Below are 18,635 nucleotides of genomic sequence, written 5' to 3'. Positions count from 1 at the left end.
AGTGGAGTTTATTCTTCTAAATGATACGGTATTATAAGTTTAAATCCAAGCCACTATCTCATCGTATCCTTAGTCTTCTTCTTAATAGAATGATTAAAGGCATCTTACTTCCTCAGAGCACGCATGAAGGGGACAGATTAGTTTCAAAGACAAAGTACCGCAGTTACCGGCAGATAGATTGTAAATCTTGGTGATACCGTAACGACATGCTTCGTTTTCTCTGTAGTAAATCCACCGACAAACTCGTTGAGAAATAGAGGGCGTCTTTATCAGTTATGTCCTGATTAAGCTGCTAACAAAAGTCTCTGGATTTTTGGAAATTTTTTTTTTCCTGTATATACGGAGTCCATTGTTAACATTGTATCAAAGGACAAAGCAATTTTTTACTTTTTCCCTCCACTAAATTCTTTGTTGTTGTCTGAGATAACGCTATAAGCTAGTATTTATTTTATTTTTAAAAATACATTTTTGTTTATAAGTGAAGTTACAGTAGTTAGTCAGAATATATTTTGTAAACGCCTCCATATTTTCCAAATATGGAGACGTTCACAAATTAAAATCACAATGTGTTATGTAACAATCAACTGACAACGTTGTATGAAAGAACTCATTTTATTATTTTTTTTTAACAGGTTTGTTAGAGAAATACGAACACTACTCATTTGTAGTTTCTTATAATGATATCAGTTGCTCCTATGGTAGTGACAGTTGCCCAAGATAACTTAAGATGGGATTTAGGTGGCTTAGTGAGTATTTGAAGATGACTGTACACACACCACAGACAAATGTCCTTGCACGTGAAAAAAAAAATTACCAGGCTATCTTCTTCTTTTTTTTTTTTTTTTTTACTCCAATTGTTCTTCCAATGACGTCACACAATAGATATGTTAATAATCGTTGACTCATTCGCTCCTTTGGGCACTTGACTGAGAACTCAATAGGTCTCACGCTCTTCCTCGTGCATTGGTATATCCCCCCCTCCCTATTCTGTTCATCAATTCTAGGAGCCATATCACAGAGTTTGCGGATCACCAGTGTTGTGTCTATAAGATATTGCACTATATTATTGTTTCTAATAGTTCAGTGGTAGCAAGGCCAGTGTATACCAGGTTGTGGCAACCCTAGACTCCGTTGCTGCTCCAAATTGGCATCAGTGGAGCCATTTTAGAGCAACTTCGATCAAAAGTAATGCTTCGCTTTGAGTTCAATTTATAATTTATTATTTTACTAGAAATAACTACTAACTTAAAAAGAAATTTTATATTATGTCGCTGCTCCCATCATATCATTTAAAGGGTTTCTGTACATCTTTACACATCCAACGATTAAATAGAAATTAATAAGTTTAATTGTAGCAAATTATCTCATCAATAAAATACAGTAGTTCATATATATAAGGCATTTCAATTAATTAATAAATTCTACCTATCTGTGCGAATATTATATAAAACTTCTACCTATCTGTGCGATGTACTTTATCACGTTAAACATCACTACAAACAGAAATGAATAGGAAAGTGCTGTTAATAAATAACAGCGTCGATTATCCCTAAAAGTTGCCTATTTGTAAACACCGAATTTAAATCGTAAAAATGTCCCAATTATTAGGGTCTCCTATTGGTAATTTCTTTAGTCCAGATGAAATTTTTAAAAAATACTTTTAAGTAGCCATCAAGTGTAGTCTCTCTCTCTCTCTCTTTCTGCGTAATTATATATATGCTATATGATTTTCGATTGCGATATTATTCTATTACTAGCCCTTGATCCATGCAATAAAAGCAACTGTCAATACGTCATAGACCAAGAACCACTGACAAAATAACATCGCGACTGAAACTCCAAAATTTCAGGAATTATATACTAAATACATTTGTTTTTAAATACTAAATGATATAGTAAATTGCAGCTCTTTTAACTGACAGGATGTGTGGAGTGCTGTATGTTGCAACAACCGAACATTAGCGTAGAGTATAAAGCGAATACAGACTGCGTTTAGATGCGCTTGAAGTTATCTTCATCGAATGATAAATAAATAATAATAGTAATAATAAAACTTCGTGCGATTAGTATAACTTTCGAGTCTAGCGTCACAACCCGGTACTAAGGTTAGTCTTGCTTCGAAGTGACCATCCATAGCACCACCTTGTGTCCATCTCAACAACTAAAGTTGCATTATATAGATAACATTTCTGCACAATTATTATTATTATTTTTTTTTTTTGCAACAAGAGTTAACAGTAACTGGAAGAACACACGCAGTTTCCCGAAGGTCAGAGCACTGTCGATCAAGTGACCTAACTGCTGAAACTAACGCTGTACACTTTACAATCCGTCCACATCTTCAATCCTCGAGACAGAAAGCGGCACTCCCTCCCTCACGTGCCTAGTCCTTCTTTTGACATTAGGACCGTCAAAACGATGCCAGTCCAACCCGACACGAAAGCGGTGACGGGCAGGCGTGTGACTTGCAACCTCCCGCCGTTCGCGTCCGCAGGATCGCAGCTCACCACGTGCAAGTGATACGTCTGTCTTCGCCTTTCGCACTCGTCGCGTTCCGGTCCGATGCAAGCCGCGTAAGCCATGGCGTGAGGGATGTACGTTTGCTCCACCACCCCTCGGAATAAATGGGCCATTGGTCCGCGGGCGTAAACCGGGACGTCTTCTCCGCCGTGGGTGTCCCATCGCCTTGGCACTGCGGATTGTTGAACGTAGTTCTTCTCCTCTGTAGGGAGCAAAATACAGAGTGGAATCAATATCTGTTCATTCTGATATCAATTGGAAAACAGATGTAAAAATTAAGATTAAGTAATAATTATTTTATTAAAAAATGGTTAGTTACTAAATTGTTTTCATGAAAATACAAATCGTCTTAAAAATATTATCGAAAATAATACAATGAAAAAAATATTATTGAAAATAATACAATGATAATGCAGGACGCAGGACATATATGGCGCAGAGGGTGAAGCTTGACGCTTTTCATATTCCCTGTTGTCTGTTTCGGGAGCAGTGATGGGAGAGATTTGTGAGCTATTTTAGCTCGCCCTGAGTGGGCAGAAGTGGTTATTCGTCGTTGGGTGTTAGGATGGCTTTCGGTCTTTTGTGTTTCCAGTAGTCATTACCGTCATAGTTTCCGACTTGCTGTATTAGTTGGTTTGGATGGATAGATGTCTTCATAAAGAATGTTTTCTGCTAGGGAGCGTAGTAGTGGAGACATGTAGGGGATATTTATGTACCGGTGGATCTGGGCGTTCCTGATGAACCACGGGGCGTCCAGAATCATTCGCAGGCATTTGTTCTGTAGTCTTTGTAGCTTGAGGATGTTTGTCTTGGAGGTATGGCTCCAGGCTGGGGAGGCGTATATGACTGTGGGACGGATCACTGTCTTGTACAGTAGTATTTTATTTGTTGAGCTTAGTTTGCTGTGTCAGTTGATCAAGGGGTATAGCTGGGCGATAACTTTTGAAGCTTTGGTGCATATGCTCTTGATGTGGCTGTTGAAACATAATCGCTTATCGAGAAGTATTCCTAGGTATTTTGCTTCAGTTTTCCAGGGAATTTTAGAGTTGAACAGGGTGATGTCTCCTTTGGGGGATGCTCGTCTTTTTGTGAAGAGTATCGTTGTACTTTTCTTGGGGTTTAATTGTAGTCGCCAGTCTTTAAACCATTTTTCTAGATTCAGGATGGTGTCTTGTAGTTTTTTGGTGACGAGATATGGTTGGCGAGATCTGGCTAGAATAGCCGTGTCATCAGCATAAAGGGCGATGGTGGATGTGATAGGATTTTGAGGGATGTCTGCCATATAGATGTTGAACAGGATCGGGGCTAGCAGTGATCCTTGAGGAACTCCAGCGAGGATTTTCCGTTGGGTTGAAACTGTTTCATTGATTTTGACTTGCATCCTCCTGTTAGAGAGATATAATTTGATCAGGTGTATCATGTTTAGTGGAAGGTTAGCGATGATAAGTTTGTAGGGAGGCCTTGGTGCCAGATCTTATCGAAGGCCTTAGAGATGTCTAGGAAGACAGCTCCAGTGTGCTGATTCCAATTAAATCCTGTGGTGATGTATTCTACCAGTCTATGGATTTGATGGGTGGTGCTGTGATTTTGACGGAAGCCGAATTGTTCTTCTGGAATGATATTTAATTGGTTGACATGATCTTGGAGTCTGATGAGGATGATTTTCTCAGCTATTTTCCCTAAATTGGATAGCAGGCTGATGGGACGGTAATTTTCAGGTAGGTGTGGGTTTTGCCTGGTTTGTGAATTGGGATGATGTCAGCTATTTTCCATGACTGAGGGAAGTGCTGCCATTTGAGGATGGAGTTTATGATGTTTGCCAGATGTGCTATGGCTTTGCGTGGTAGTGCCTTGATGACTTGATTAGTGATGCCATCCGGACCTGGGGCTTTTTTGATCTTTAGATGGTTGATGATGCCGATTATTTCGGTAGGTGAGGTAGGCATTATAGGACTTGGATTGACATCGGGACGATTTACTGTGAACCTGACTTTACGATGGATCTTGTATACGTGGCTGATGTTTAGGTTCTCATATGCAGGACTGCATTGTTTCTCTAGGTTTCTTGCTATGGCTTCGGCTTTGTCAGCATCTGTGTATGCAAGGTGCTGTTCTGCTTGCAGAGGGGGGAGGGATTTGCGCTTGATCCTGAGGTTGTTTAGGAATTTCCATATAGAATGATCTGCTGTGGAGATGGATGTGAGCTTGTTGTCCCATTGTTGGTTCCTGTGGTTCTGAAGAGCTTCTCGGACAGATTTGTTTAATCTGTTGAGGGCTGTTTTGTCCTGGGGAGCACGAGTGCTGTGATATCTTTTTCTTTGTCTGTTTTTTTCCCTTATTAAGTCCATGATTTCTTCCGGGAGACGATTTTGTTTGTGGGTAATCGTGGATACTGTGGCTGCTGTTATGGCTTTATTGATTTGATTGGTGAGGTTCTTTATTGCCGTGTCTATTTCTTCCTTGGCTTTTATATGGGGAACCGGACCAATGTGTTCTGGTAGCACTTTCTTGAGTTTCTCTCAGATGATGGAGGTTTGGGGGGGGGGTGACTGATCTTTGTTCCCTAAGTGAAGTAGGATTGGGTTGTGTTCTGATGATAATTCGTTCAGTGCTTGAATGCTGTGCTGGTATTTGATGTTGTGTAGAATGGCGATGTCTAGGATGTCGGCTGTGCCAGTTGGGCTGTGGTGGGTTGGTTCACTGGGTCCTGTTACGACAGCGTTGTTTAATCCTGTGTAGCTGAAGAGGATACGGCCATTTTTATTTGTGGTTCTGCTGTTCCAGGAGGGATGTTTGGAGTTTAAGTCCCCAGCGACGATGATGGATTCATTTGTGCCTAGTACAGCATCCAAGTCAGAAAATAGCAGGGTCTTAGCAGGGGAGTTGTAGGCGGCGTAGATTAATACAATCGCGGTCAATTTTAATATACAATTAATATGAATTTTATTTTAAGGTGTGGGAATACTACCTATTTAATATAGTTATAAATTGTCTAAAAAACATTTGTCCTAGATATCTAGAAAATGATTTTTACATTATTTAAAAATATTGTAATAAATTAACTTAGAAAGTACACTTTGCCTATCCGCAGTACTATTGTATTATAACATTTTGTGAGTGGAAGCCATACAAATAATACAACTCTTTACTTTTTTTTTTTTTGTTCGCTGAACAAATTTTAAGAATTCGCTTTGTTTCCATACGTATATCGTTTCTATGGAAATAAATAATTCTTCCCAACATTATTGCAACAAATTTTAATCGCGTCCGGGAGCTTAACTAGAATCATTCTATAGCATATGGACATTCAATGACTTGGTCAAAAACAAGACTTTTTTTTTTACAAACCCAAAATAGCAGAAATATCCTCCGTGTTAAATGAAATTCCCCGGTAACATATTGACAAACACCAGCTCTAAATCACGGGTGGATTGTGTCTGGGAGATGGTAATTGCATTCATCTGTGTGTGTGATATTTCTCAAAGGTCACCAGCTGAGTGGTTTCAAACGAGAGGTAGGGGGAGGGGCATGATAGCGGAAGACGCACAGACTAATCAGTGTGTCTCAGAAACCCTTATGAAAGTAGCCATACCCTGTTAACATCACCACTTGCAACACTTTGTAAGACCGTCATCTCTTCATCACACCGATAAATAGGAACTATGAAGTTGATGCCGAAGCATGTAGCGAGAAACACAGCGGATCGATGTGACATGCAGATAAAGGACCGTTAAGTCCCATACTCATACAATAATTGGTTGGATGACTGCGCGGTATAATAAGGATCCGCGATAAAAGTGTATCCTAACATGTCATGCACTTGATGCTGTCCCGATTGGAGTATAAAAAGGCGACCATTGCGAGTACCAGACTTCAACAGAAACAGCAGTTAGGGTTAAAAGTGGGCTAATAAACATCAACACTGAATTATCAGAGAACTGGAGAAAGATTTCAAGAAGTACGGAATCCAGATTCTGCTTATTTAGAGCAAGCTGGAGAACAAAGGTAGGATTACGAACAGCAGAAGCCACGAGCCTCGTATTTGATAACACTGCAACGCAGTGGCTGCGAAATTATGGTGTGGGGTACGTTTTTCCTGAAGACTCCTGAGGGTGTCTTCACTATGAAAGTTGTATTTAGTGTGCCAATATTTCATTTTGTTATCAGATGAAGTATTAATATATCATTCACTAATACTGACCAAGGATGCTGACTAATAAAGGAAACAATTAATTTAAACTGAAGAGTAGAGGTATTTTCGTGACCACTATATAAGACTAACTTTCAGCTGAAAGGTCCTGATTAAAAGCTCTTCGCATCTTAGACGGGTTCGAATCCAGCTCTTTCTAACCACGAGACATCTCCGACTGAGCTACGGAAGCTCACACAATAATGATAAAAAAAAACCTGTTAAAATTATATTTGGTCTTTGTTAACTATAATTAACACAATAGCTATTTGGATTATAAGACCATAGGTTTAATATATTTATATTAAACCTATGGTCTTAATAATGAAGAAACCTAATGAAGAAACGGTAGACCACATTATAATTGGATGCAGCAAAATCGCACAAATTGAGTACCGTAAAAGGCATGATAACGTAGCTAAGATAATCCACTGGCATTTATGTAAAAAGTATGGGTTTGAAGTATCTAAAGACTATTGGAAGCATAAAGTTCACCAGAAAGTGGTTGAGAATGAAAAAGCTAAAATACTCTGGGATTTCAAAATCCAGACTGACAAAAGTTGGAATGTAATACACCCGATATCACAGTGGTTGAATAAAGTGAAAACAAGGGTGTTAAGTTTATCGAAATATCGGTACCAGGAGATAGTCGGATTGACGACAAAGAAAATGAAAAAATTACAAAATATCGCGATTTGCAAATCGAAGTTGAACGAATCTGGCAAAAGAAAACAAAAGTTGTTCCCATAATAATAGGTGCTTTAGGCGCCATCCCTAAAACATTGAAAAAACATCTAGAAGCACTCGAGTTAGATGGATCAAAGATTGGGCAGCTGCAAAAGGCCGCTTTGTTCGGCACAGCTTTCATTTTCAGAAAGTATTTCCACAACTCATAGGCCCTCGGGTAGGGCCCGAATTAGTGGAATATAACCAGCCTTTTCTTAAGACTGAGGAAGCAAATCAAGCTTTGATGAATATTACATATATATATATATATATATATATATATATATATATATATATATATATATATATATATATATATTAAACCTATGGTCTTATAATCCAAATAGTTATTGTGTTAATTATAATAATGATAAACTCCGTGGTAATTTTTCTTGAAGAATGTACATCATTGTCTCTCAATCATCTTGAAGCTCCCAACTTAAATCGTGTGAACGAGGTCTGGACCTTGACAGGGACATAATTTTCCATTTCAGATGAAAAAAAAAAAAAAAAAAAAAAAAAACGATCGCATTTCTACTGCAAATGCAATCGTTCGTTTTAAGGGCGCTTGCAACATGAGTAAGCAAATATTCCATTCCTTTTGTCCAGATATCCGTCAGATTTTAATGAAATTTGAGAGAAATCAACTCATTCAGTTATGGTTTAAATCGAATCATTTTCAGCGGCAAAAAGGGTTAGTGGAGACACTGAAATGTATTTGACAAATGGCAATAAAACATTATCTTCGACATACAAGCCAAAAACCTCTACATTTAATTCTTGTGACGATGGTCCCTTGCTACCTAATTCATATCAGTGAAAAAACGCCCTGTTGTATGAATAATTTGCAAAGAAACATGTATAAAAGAATTGTTTGTTGTTTTTGAAATTGTTTATTCTTTTTTTTTAAACCCTAAAACACCTTCTTGTAGAGTCAGTCTTCATTTTTATGAGTAACAAAAATGCTTCAAATATGCAGTCTCCATCGCTGTGCCATAAATGACTTGATATTACACAGTTCAACGAAGGTAAAATTGCATTGGAATATTACTGGAAAAAAATTGCAATTGCGAAAGGATAAGTGACAGTAATAGGTAGGTAGAGACCTTATAGAGGACTGACTAACTTTCAAATAGTGACAAAGAAAAAGAAACGCAACTACATTAAGTCATTAAGTCTACAGGAGTTCGATGTCATCGTGTATCGTAAAGTCAGAAAATTATTTGCCTTTTTATTCAAGACAAGTGAACTATTTTTTCTCGGAATCGAACATCGCGCCATCTATCCATAACCGTTGGAAATATTTAAATAATTTGCCATTGCGGACGGAATTTCATTAAGTATTCAAGTTTAATCCGTACTGATTATAATATCCTTGGTAAAATCATTAAACAAATAATAATAATAAACCCACTACATTATTTTGTTAGAATTTTTTCCAATAACGAACGTATTAGTTTTGGGGTATTTGCAAGCTACACTCAGTCTGTTACGCCACAGATAAAAAGCGTAAATTAGGATATAATAACTGTTATATTCTTAAGATAACTACTGCTATTAATTCACATTTTCTCTCTCTCAGTACATATTCTATTGACATAATTATTTCACATCCTTACCTATATTTACACCTGTAAGATTCTGCCTTCCATTTGGAAAATTGCGGTTATAGCCTGGACCGTTGGCATACAGTAGAGTGGTGTATGGCATTCCATCCATATCGGAAACTTTGTCATCTAGAGCTGGAAAATATAATTATTATCGTTATCTTATTCATATTAAATATAATCATAAATATAAATTTGCTATATATTAATTACCTCGCCAGATGTCGCCAAGGGAATTTATGAAGGCTATTAGACAATCTATACAACAATGGTCTGATTGAACAAGGAGAGTATTGCTCTCCAACAGCGCAATCAAACACTTACCAAATATAGGGTTTCCTCTTTTGGGATAACCACCGAAAGCAAACACATGGGAGTGATCTGAAGTCACAACAATCAGGGTATCTTCCGGTCGAGTGATCTCTAAGGCAGTAATTACAGAATCTTCTAGTGCAAGAGTATCGATCAAGGCTCGATGCGCGTTGTTGAAGTGATGAGAATGGTCAATGCGACCACCTATCAATGGAGAATTACATTTAGGATAACTGAACAATTTATTTCAACATGAATTGGTAAATTAATTCGAGTCAATAAAGTGGATAGTTCTCTAACGATAAATTTTACAGTTTTTAAATACGTTCGGATAAAAATTACTCGATAAATTCTTTTCCAATGAATACATAATATTCTCTTATTAAAGTTCAAATATTCGATTTCATTATGACGTAACAATAGTCATACTCATTGCTGTTGTTTTAGTTTTGAATTGAAAGACTGTTTTATACTTTTGTTCGCACTGTGACGTAAAAATGGTCATCGAAATATTCAGTTGCCGATTGAGCATTAAAAAAGCAGTTTATAGGCAAAATTAATTTACGCTTGAAAATTCTTCAAATAAGTTTTGTATTAATGAGCTTATTAATAAATTTTGTTATTTATTATTCTTAGTTAATAGAAACAGATTTGTGTGACATACATTGAATTAACTTTAAAACTGCATTTAATTTTTCGTAACAATATAAGAGGTATCAAATATAAATATATATTCACCTTCAACTAGTAAAAAATATCCCCTTGGGTTTTTTCTCAAAATCTCGATGGCTTTTCGGGTCATTTCTGCAAGTGAAGGTTCACCATCTGGGCCTCCATCGCGATCAGCTTCGTACGAGAGATGTCCATGATTAAAGAGTCCTGGATAAAAGAAGAAAAAAAAAAAGACTGCATCATCACATATTTTGAAATCATAGGGTTTTTATTAGAACATTGATAAAACTATAATTGACGGTGACAGTTATTTTAACGTCATGACAATAATAAATGGGTTTAATACACAATTAAATTGTACTTTGATCAATAGGAAGAGATACATTGGGGAACTCAGGAATACGTTGATAGTATTTGGTAATGAACGATGGGAAATGAATCCCAATGATCGTAGAGGTCAAGTGACGAAATCTGCGTATGGGGAAAAGTACCCAGTAGTATCAAAGTCCCTTGAGGGCTGTACGCAATTGGTTCATTCCAATTTACTCTTATACGACAAGGATATTGCCATTTCCCCCAGTAATGTCCTGCTCTTAGTCAGATAAAGATGATATGACACAAACAACATCATTATTTCGGTATCGATTACTTGTAATCATGCAATCCCCCTAAGATTAGCAGCTTACGTATGATGAGGACTAATAAATAGCATATTAAGACATTTCCTGTAATAGACGAGGAAAATATATAGAATAGCTGGAAAAGAAACGAAAGAAAGAAAGAGAGAGAGAGAGAGAGAGAGAAGGGAAAATATTGCCAACGTACTAATCAATTATCCATTCAGATTCCGATCTGGTCGCTCACAAGTTCGTCAAAAAGCACCGGAACGATGCGATGCTACGTTAAGTCCAATTATCAGAGAAATTACTGCCATCTAATTCAGTAGTCACAGTTAGTGAACTTCCTCATTTTCCTTTAAAAATAACACCACGGAAGGGATAATGAAATTCCGAGCAGACGTTGATACACGGCTCTTCTCCGTACAGTGGGAGGCATTCTAGCAACGTGCGCGTCATATATCAGAAAGTTACGTCGTGAAGAAAAGACATTAATTCATTAGACCCACGAGAGATGCAACACAGAGGAGGCTTATGTTGTCATCTGGCCCCATGAATTATTGGGGGATGTTTTGTCCACTATAATTCACTGGAGATGCTCTAGACAGGCTGCTTGATGGCATGCGGGACTTTTCATCCCATTGTTTGAACCTCGCATTAATGTCTGACTGGCGGGCGGAAATTTTGTGACCAAATAAGACGTACCATGAAAGGTGATTCTCGTGAATTCTTTGGGGATAAATAACGAATTAATTTTCCCCCTGAGAAGAGACTTTTCATTTCGCTTTGCAATCATTTGCTTTGACGGTTAACTATACACATGATGAAAACGAGGAAGTGGTGAGACGAGAGTCTTCCTACTGTGCATTTTCGCTATCAGGACAGGCTTAGCTTTCTTACCTTTCAATGGCGAAATTTGCTAAGTAGATTGTACCCTCTGCTACGTTTTTTAGTGATTTCAAACCCGATTCTATTTAAAGAGATTTTCACATTTTGAGTTTTTAAATTAAATATTAATTTCTGTTAAAAAATTCCTATGATAACAAACTACTTACTAACTTATAATTAAATTGTTTATTCCACAAAATTGTGCCAATTAAAGTTGGATTTAATTTTAGTTGAAATGTAGCCATTGTTGTTCTTAAAAGAACTGGGAGATGGACTGAGTCTTTGACTCTTTATCCCGTCATCTGAATGAAGAAAATTTGTGTGGATGGGGTGTTATTGAGCTTTAATCATGGCTGGGTAACGGCAATAGCCGAGCTTCAGTTAAAACTTCATTGGCTACAGCATTGCCATTCGTTACCCTGGAAGTCCTAAAAAGGACTTTGATAACCCCATCCATTGTTGTTCTCTCATGTGATTGTTATTATTTTTTCTTATTTAAATAAAATATTGCTTGTCGAAGACTTTTCCATGTATTTGTTGATTTTTTTAATCTATAACATTATTTCCGTCTGTATTTAATGTTTATCGTTTTGTTTCAGTATATTTTTATTAATATTTTAAAATTCAAAATGAAAATTCTGAATGGAAAGAAAAATATTTTACGACTTTGTTCTCTAATTAAATAGATACCCGAGTCGATTTATATCTCTCTATATCGCGGAAACGGATAAAGCAGAATTAGCGCCACAAGTGGTGACGTAGTGTACTACAAAATTCAAATTCGAACAATACACAAAGATAATTTGTAGTTGACTTGTATTGTGTGGTCATTTGTAAATGTTGGAAAGCGTAGCTGAATAGCCCAACTAAACTAAGAATAATGCATTGTTATATTATATATTTATGTAATTATATTGAAAAATTGTATTTCCTAATTTTATTTGTATAATTTATAATCGAGTCTAGTTTTATTGAATAACAGTTCGTTGCAATCTTTTGGACTGTAAATATCCAATGAGATTAATAAACCTACATATATTTAACTGGATTCTAGAAAACGCCTCGATGTTTCAGATTATAATTCCTACACGAGAGAGAGGCGTTTACTAAAGCATTGCAGGTGATATGCAAACTAACACGTGATGAATGCTAAATTTTGGGAACCGATTGATTGATGTGGTGAACTTCAACTTATGAACGCATTAATTGACCAACTAATTAGTTTCACCAATTAAGATAATTAATTAGTCCGTACTACCGCTAATGACTTGAAATAGACTTCGGAATTAAACCGTATTGAACAACAGTTTATTATGTTGAGACTATGCCATCCAGTGTTTGGGTTTTTTATTATACAATACAAACACTTGGATATTGATTCTTTAGACTGAGAAATAAGGGCAATTATATCATTTCCAGAAGTTCCGTTATAATACATATACTGCATTATTAGAAAATATTAGTATACAGCTCGTCGGTGACGTGTGTGTGATGTTATGAATGAGGAAATGTGATACAATTTGTCGGATTTGAGATTTCTCATTTGCGATGAATAGCCCCTTTAGATATTACTATCCCGTATGACACCTAAGTTATGCAGGATAGATGTATTAACCATAATCGCATATTAACAATTATCCAAGTGTTTTGTGGTGGAAAGACTAAAATAGATCGCTGTATTTGTAAATAGATAAAGGATAAATAGGTGTGAAACTAAAGCGAATGGGTATTGACAACATTCTATTATTGATACTCACATATCTGGATACGATCAGACAAGTGGTGTGTTGATTAATGTATTTTATTGTTGTTTAAAAGTGGCCGGAGGATATACTGTATTGTCATGATCCTGACTTTGTGTTCAGCTAGCTCCTTTTGTAATTAACCGCTAATTAGTTATACCATTAATATCATGGAGTGTGTGTTTTGAGATTTTGATAACCATACAAGCAGACCCGTTTCGAGGAAGGGGCGGAATAAGCGAATGCCGCAGGCGGAAACGTAAAAGGGAGGAAAACTTACAAAGGGTTTATCTTACAATTATACTGGAGGCAGAAAATAATTTAAAAAATAATAATAATAATTAAATTGGATATATCATATATTTCAAAAAATATTAAATTTATATACACATATTTATAAAGATAATTATATTTCATTCTAATTATAGAAGCTCCAAATAATTATTTTTATTTTGATATAATCCCCGGGACAGAAACATTTAGATCCAATTTCATTGAAAAAATTTGATTCTCTTATAAATAGAATATTTTTATTTAAGAAACAAAATTAATCGGAAATTTTTATTTAGTAATTTAATATTTTAATATAAAAATTTGATATATTAATAAATAATATAAATATGAAACTGAACGGAGGGAAAAAAACTCTTGCCCACACTCAAAAATTTCCTCGGGCCGGCGCTGCTTACAAGACAACGTATGTGTGAAATGCGGGCGGAAATAACGTTTTGCCGTAAACTTTCCGGATATGTTTATTTATATTAAATAATTATTGCAAAAGTTTGCAGGAGTTGACCGACAACATAGCATTTTCCATTCTCCAATCAAGTGGTAATAGATTAAGAATACATTTCTTGGCGTGGATATTTGTGAATATCTTTAGGTGGAAGATAAATTTCACCACTACCCTGCTTACAGACTTGAAATAAGTTAAGAAAATTCCATGTCTGGTTTCTAGAGAATTTAATTTACCTATGGTACTCACGTGGGTAGACTAAGGATTACAGGAACTTCGAGTAATACTTAATACTATTTGGTTTATAAAATGGTGTTGTGTATTATTAACGTTTCTGTATAAAAATCAAAAGAAGGGGGGGGGGAGCTAAGAAATAAAAAATGAGAATTATAAAAGAAGAGAAAATGAAAGAGGGAGGTAACAGAGAGAGATAGAACGAAAAATGAAGGGAGGGGGATTTAATTCTTCGTTACACTAGTGGAAGTATATTAATGAAATTTTCGCTGAGATTAATTCGGCCACAATTAGTTCATTATTAAGGATGCAAGAAAGTACAGTAAGAGTAACAATGTGAAAACTTTCACACGCTAGACAGTATCATTTACGTCAGCGAAAGCATGCAACGTCGAGAAAATTTAATTAACATTGAGATATGAGCCTTTATTAGAAACACGCATTGAACAACGAAAAAGAAACTCAAACGAGCCACTTCTGTATTGTGGAAGTGGCTAATGGCGCATGCTTATTGTAATAGGAGTGTGATATAGTAGACGATTAATGCAATCCCTTGGAAATAATGAGGCGAACGGTAACCGCCAGGAAAAATGGCGAAAATATGTATACTGTCGGTCAAAAAGTATACTTGGGTTTTTTTCCCCCCTAACAGAAAATGAGTATTATTAATATCGAAAACACTTCGGAAAGAAGGTCATTTCAAGGGCGACTTAAAACGTTCACACGCCTTCATCGCTTTATCCTTATTGTACGTTATGGTTTTTAATTAAACTAATGTGCCAAATCGAGTGTTTCCGATGACGCAGTTTGGTTAAAGAGTGCTTGATGATCGCAAACGAATATTGTCGTTAAAATTAATGATATGGATAGGATTTGAAGCATGCGATGTGTTTCATACTTTGTTTACTCCGGAAGGGATTATGGCAAGAGGTGAATACGATTGGGGAATTTATTTTGTGATTTAACATCGTTAAAATAACACACACGAAGCACAAAAGGTGGCATGGAAAGCAAAACAAGAAAGAGAATTCAGATTTGGAAAAACGATAAATAAAAGAAAGGAAAATTATCACTATTTGCTTGAGATATTTTTTTATTTAACTTGATAAGTTATACGTTAGACGATAGGTAACAAAAGGACTATTTACGTATTATAGGTATATGAATATATATATTACAGAGAAAGAAACATTTTCCTTTCGGGTATACAATAGAGAATCCAATAAACGAATTCAAACTTTTCAGTTCAGTTTCACACTGAATTATCTTTCAGATGAAGCGCATTGTCGTCGTCAATCCGGAAGAGGGTACCAGTTGGATTCCACTCCTCTAGGAATTTCGCGACAGTTCTTGTTTCTTTCTAGTGATCAAGTTCCAGTGAAAGCCTGGTTTGTAGTTTACAACGGAGGCTATACATGAGGGTTTGCGTCGATTCGGTGATGGATGGGTGCTAGTCATTTCTTGTGTGTTTTAGGTAGAAGCTGTCGATCAAGGCCTTAGCGCAGATGAAGAAGAAATTGCATATTCTGTGTCTGTTTGTGAGAGATAGATAGATAGAGAGGAGAATGAAACTGCGTCCTATTGGAGCTAGTGAAGGACGACATAGACAAACAAATATAAAAAAAGAATAAAATATCCTTCACTAGTAGATAGATAGATAGAGGAAGAAAGCTGAAATATTAATCGCTAAAAATGTAATTCTCCTTTGCTCACAATACACTTTCCTGTTGATCACGTAGATTAGATAGCCTTTTAAGATGTCATTATTTGAATGTTAATAGTATATTTAAAAATAATTTGCTTCTGGCAACACAATTAAAATTTTAATGCGATCATTGAGCTGCCTTTGAAGGTCACAAGATTAAATTTTCCTTGAATTCCGTAGCCACTTTAAACCTCTGCCCAGCAGTAGCAGATCCAACAAATCCGATGGAGATTGGTACAAAATCAAAACTTTATTCGCTCTTCATCAGCTCGATATATTTAGGATGCAGTCCGCTTTCATAAGAAGCTGTCGTGAAGACCAGCGAGTCGAAGCAATAAATAACAATAACGGTAGAAAAAGAGAGAACACGAATGAGGAGCTGTCTTCAAAGAGATGTAATTCAAAATGGAAAATATGCAGAATTTACTAAACGACGCAGCGAAGAAGATTTACGACCATTTGCAGAAGTATATTTCGATTTTATATCCGGTAGAGAATTGCCACCATCAATCCACCGTGTATCAGATCTGGCAATGGAGTTATGGAATGCTTCGGCGAAAGGTTGGAAGAAAAAACAAAAGTGAGGTTGGAAATAAAGTTAGGACAGAAGTTCCATCTTCTACCGTCCACGCTGACAGGTGGTATTTAGCGAGAGCAATGGAACACTACGCAGAAAATGAACGACTTGCACAGGAGGACCTCCAGGACACGCATTTCCCACACTACATGTAATAACTAGAGCTGCTGGGGAGCGTTAAAGATCGAAGAGACAACTCCTTCATTTAATTTTCCTTCGAAAAGTATATCTGGGATTATTTTAATACTGTGGTCGAATTTGTGAAATAGGTTTGACTTAACATACTCCCATATTGTTATGCAAAAAAAAAAAATCGCTGAAATATGATTAGTTTTATAATTTCGTCTTTTTCTCACTAGGTGGTGCTTCTTGGACAATGATCAAATGACTGATTCAGTATTGATGATTCATAATAGTATTAAAATTATGTACTAAATGTTATTTTGTGTCCCAACAAGTTGTTACAGGCGTCATAATTATTTTTTTAAAAAAAAGTAAAAAAAAAATCACGAGTTTATAATGTATAAATAAAACTATATATAATGTATAGAATAATAAAACAAATAAAATTTTAATTTAAGATTTTTCTTTTGAAGACATCTAATACACTTTTTCTTTAATAAGATACGTTTAATAATAAAATCACAAGAAAAAACACATTTTAGTATTTAGTATTTGCCCCGTGTGGTGGCTGGGATAAGAATAGCTCCACCGCGAATCCATGTGTGTCGTAAGAGGCGACTAAATGGACGCAGAGTTTCGAGAGTTTTTGCTCTCTCAGGTTTCTTCCGGAATTTCGCTCCCGGTGAGGGGGGGGGGGACATAGATTTCGGGAGATTTGCCTGGGAGTGCATATATTTTGAGTCTCCGAGAAGGGTGTCCTCCGGCACGGCCTGCTGAGGGACTTTGTTAGTGGGTGCTTTTTCCCTGGAATGGAATATGAGCGGGTGTGCTCAGTGGTGGGGTGAGCCCGTCACTGAGTAGAACCAACGCTGAGTTGGACGGTCTTTCGGCAACTATGGAGTGGTCTAGGGATCGTCCTAATTTTTAGAGGGTGGCTTTACTTAATAATCTCCACCGCAAATCCATGTGTGTCGTGAGAGGCGACTAAATGGACGCAGAGTTTCGCTCTCTTAATGTTTTTGCCTTGAGAGAGCAATTTGAGTATCCGGGGATGGTGCTCTCCTGCACGGCCAGGTGAGAGGCTTTGTCGGTGAATGCTTTTCCCTGGAATATGAGCGGTTGTGCTCAGTAGTGGGGTGAGTCCGTCACCGAGTAGAACCAACGCTGAGTTGGACGGTTTTTCGGCAACTATGGAGTGGTCTAGGGATCGTCCTAATTTTTTGGAGGGTGGCTTTACTTATTAATCCCCACTGCAACCTATGCTTGTCGTACGACGCGAATAAAATGGTTACCCAGAGAGGGTAACGGATGGCAATGCTGAAGCTAATGAAGTTTTAACTGAGGCTCGGCTATTGCTGTTACCCTCCTGCCATGATCAGAGCTCAATAACACCCTATCCCTACACTGTCCTCTGCAGATAACGGAGAATATGAAAAGCATTCTTGCTTCGCCCATCAAGCCAGGACTTTTTAGTAGATGAAAGAGTAAGTCTTAGCGGTGTATTAATGGCACTAAACATGGGCTTGTTAATTTTGCGGAATCCATGTTTACTTTATTAGTGTCGAAACTTGTCCAAGTAATGTCCACTGCAAATTATGCCATCAAAGTTCTCATTGCAGATATTATAGATATCATTAAGAGTTCCACTTGACCACCCCTCTCCCTCCCTGTGGGGGGTTCCCTTCAGTTTTGAAAACATTATACAATATTAAAGGAAGTTTTATGTAAAAATTATTTAAGCAAACTTTAAAATTTTTTGACAATATTAATAGAATTTAGAAGTAAGTCTCTTTGTCTTACTAATATGAATTAAAATTTTATTCTTAAATAATCAGTGTCGATGAATGAACTGTTCTACTGTTCAGTTTGAATTACACCTGAAACAGACTTTTTTATATACAAGATTAATGATTTAAAGTAAACCTAAAATTATGTGTAAAAATTGTTTATATTATGTGCAAGTCGGTTTAATTCAAGAAGAAGCTGC

The 18,635-nt window shown here is 36.5% G+C and overlaps 1 protein-coding gene across 1 annotated transcript in view; it reads right to left on the bottom strand.

The window, feature by feature from the left end:
• Window positions 1–646: 646 nt before the first annotated feature.
• The window catches only part of LOC150101600 (alkaline phosphatase, tissue-nonspecific isozyme-like), a 130,043-nt gene continuing 112,054 nt past the window's right edge, over window positions 647–18,635 (bottom strand). Inside the window, exons 5-8 of the mRNA XM_090400853.1 lie at window positions 10,093–10,233; window positions 9,367–9,558; window positions 9,055–9,177; window positions 647–2,722 (exon numbers count right to left, since the gene is read on the bottom strand). Coding sequence (XP_090256979.1) covers window positions 2,376–2,722; window positions 9,055–9,177; window positions 9,367–9,558; window positions 10,093–10,233 — 803 coding nt within the window. The 3' untranslated portion in view covers window positions 647–2,375. The remainder of the gene's footprint in view (window positions 2,723–9,054; window positions 9,178–9,366; window positions 9,559–10,092; window positions 10,234–18,635) is intronic.

This window comes from Typopeltis vanoorti, chromosome 11 (genome assembly GCF_054136105.1).
Source record: "Typopeltis vanoorti isolate ZY-2024b chromosome 11, IOZ_Tvanoo_1.0, whole genome shotgun sequence".
Classification (NCBI taxonomy): Eukaryota; Metazoa; Arthropoda; class Arachnida; order Uropygi; family Thelyphonidae; genus Typopeltis; species Typopeltis vanoorti.
Note: the sequence above shows the minus strand (reverse complement) of the source record. Positions and strands in the feature narration are given on the sequence as shown.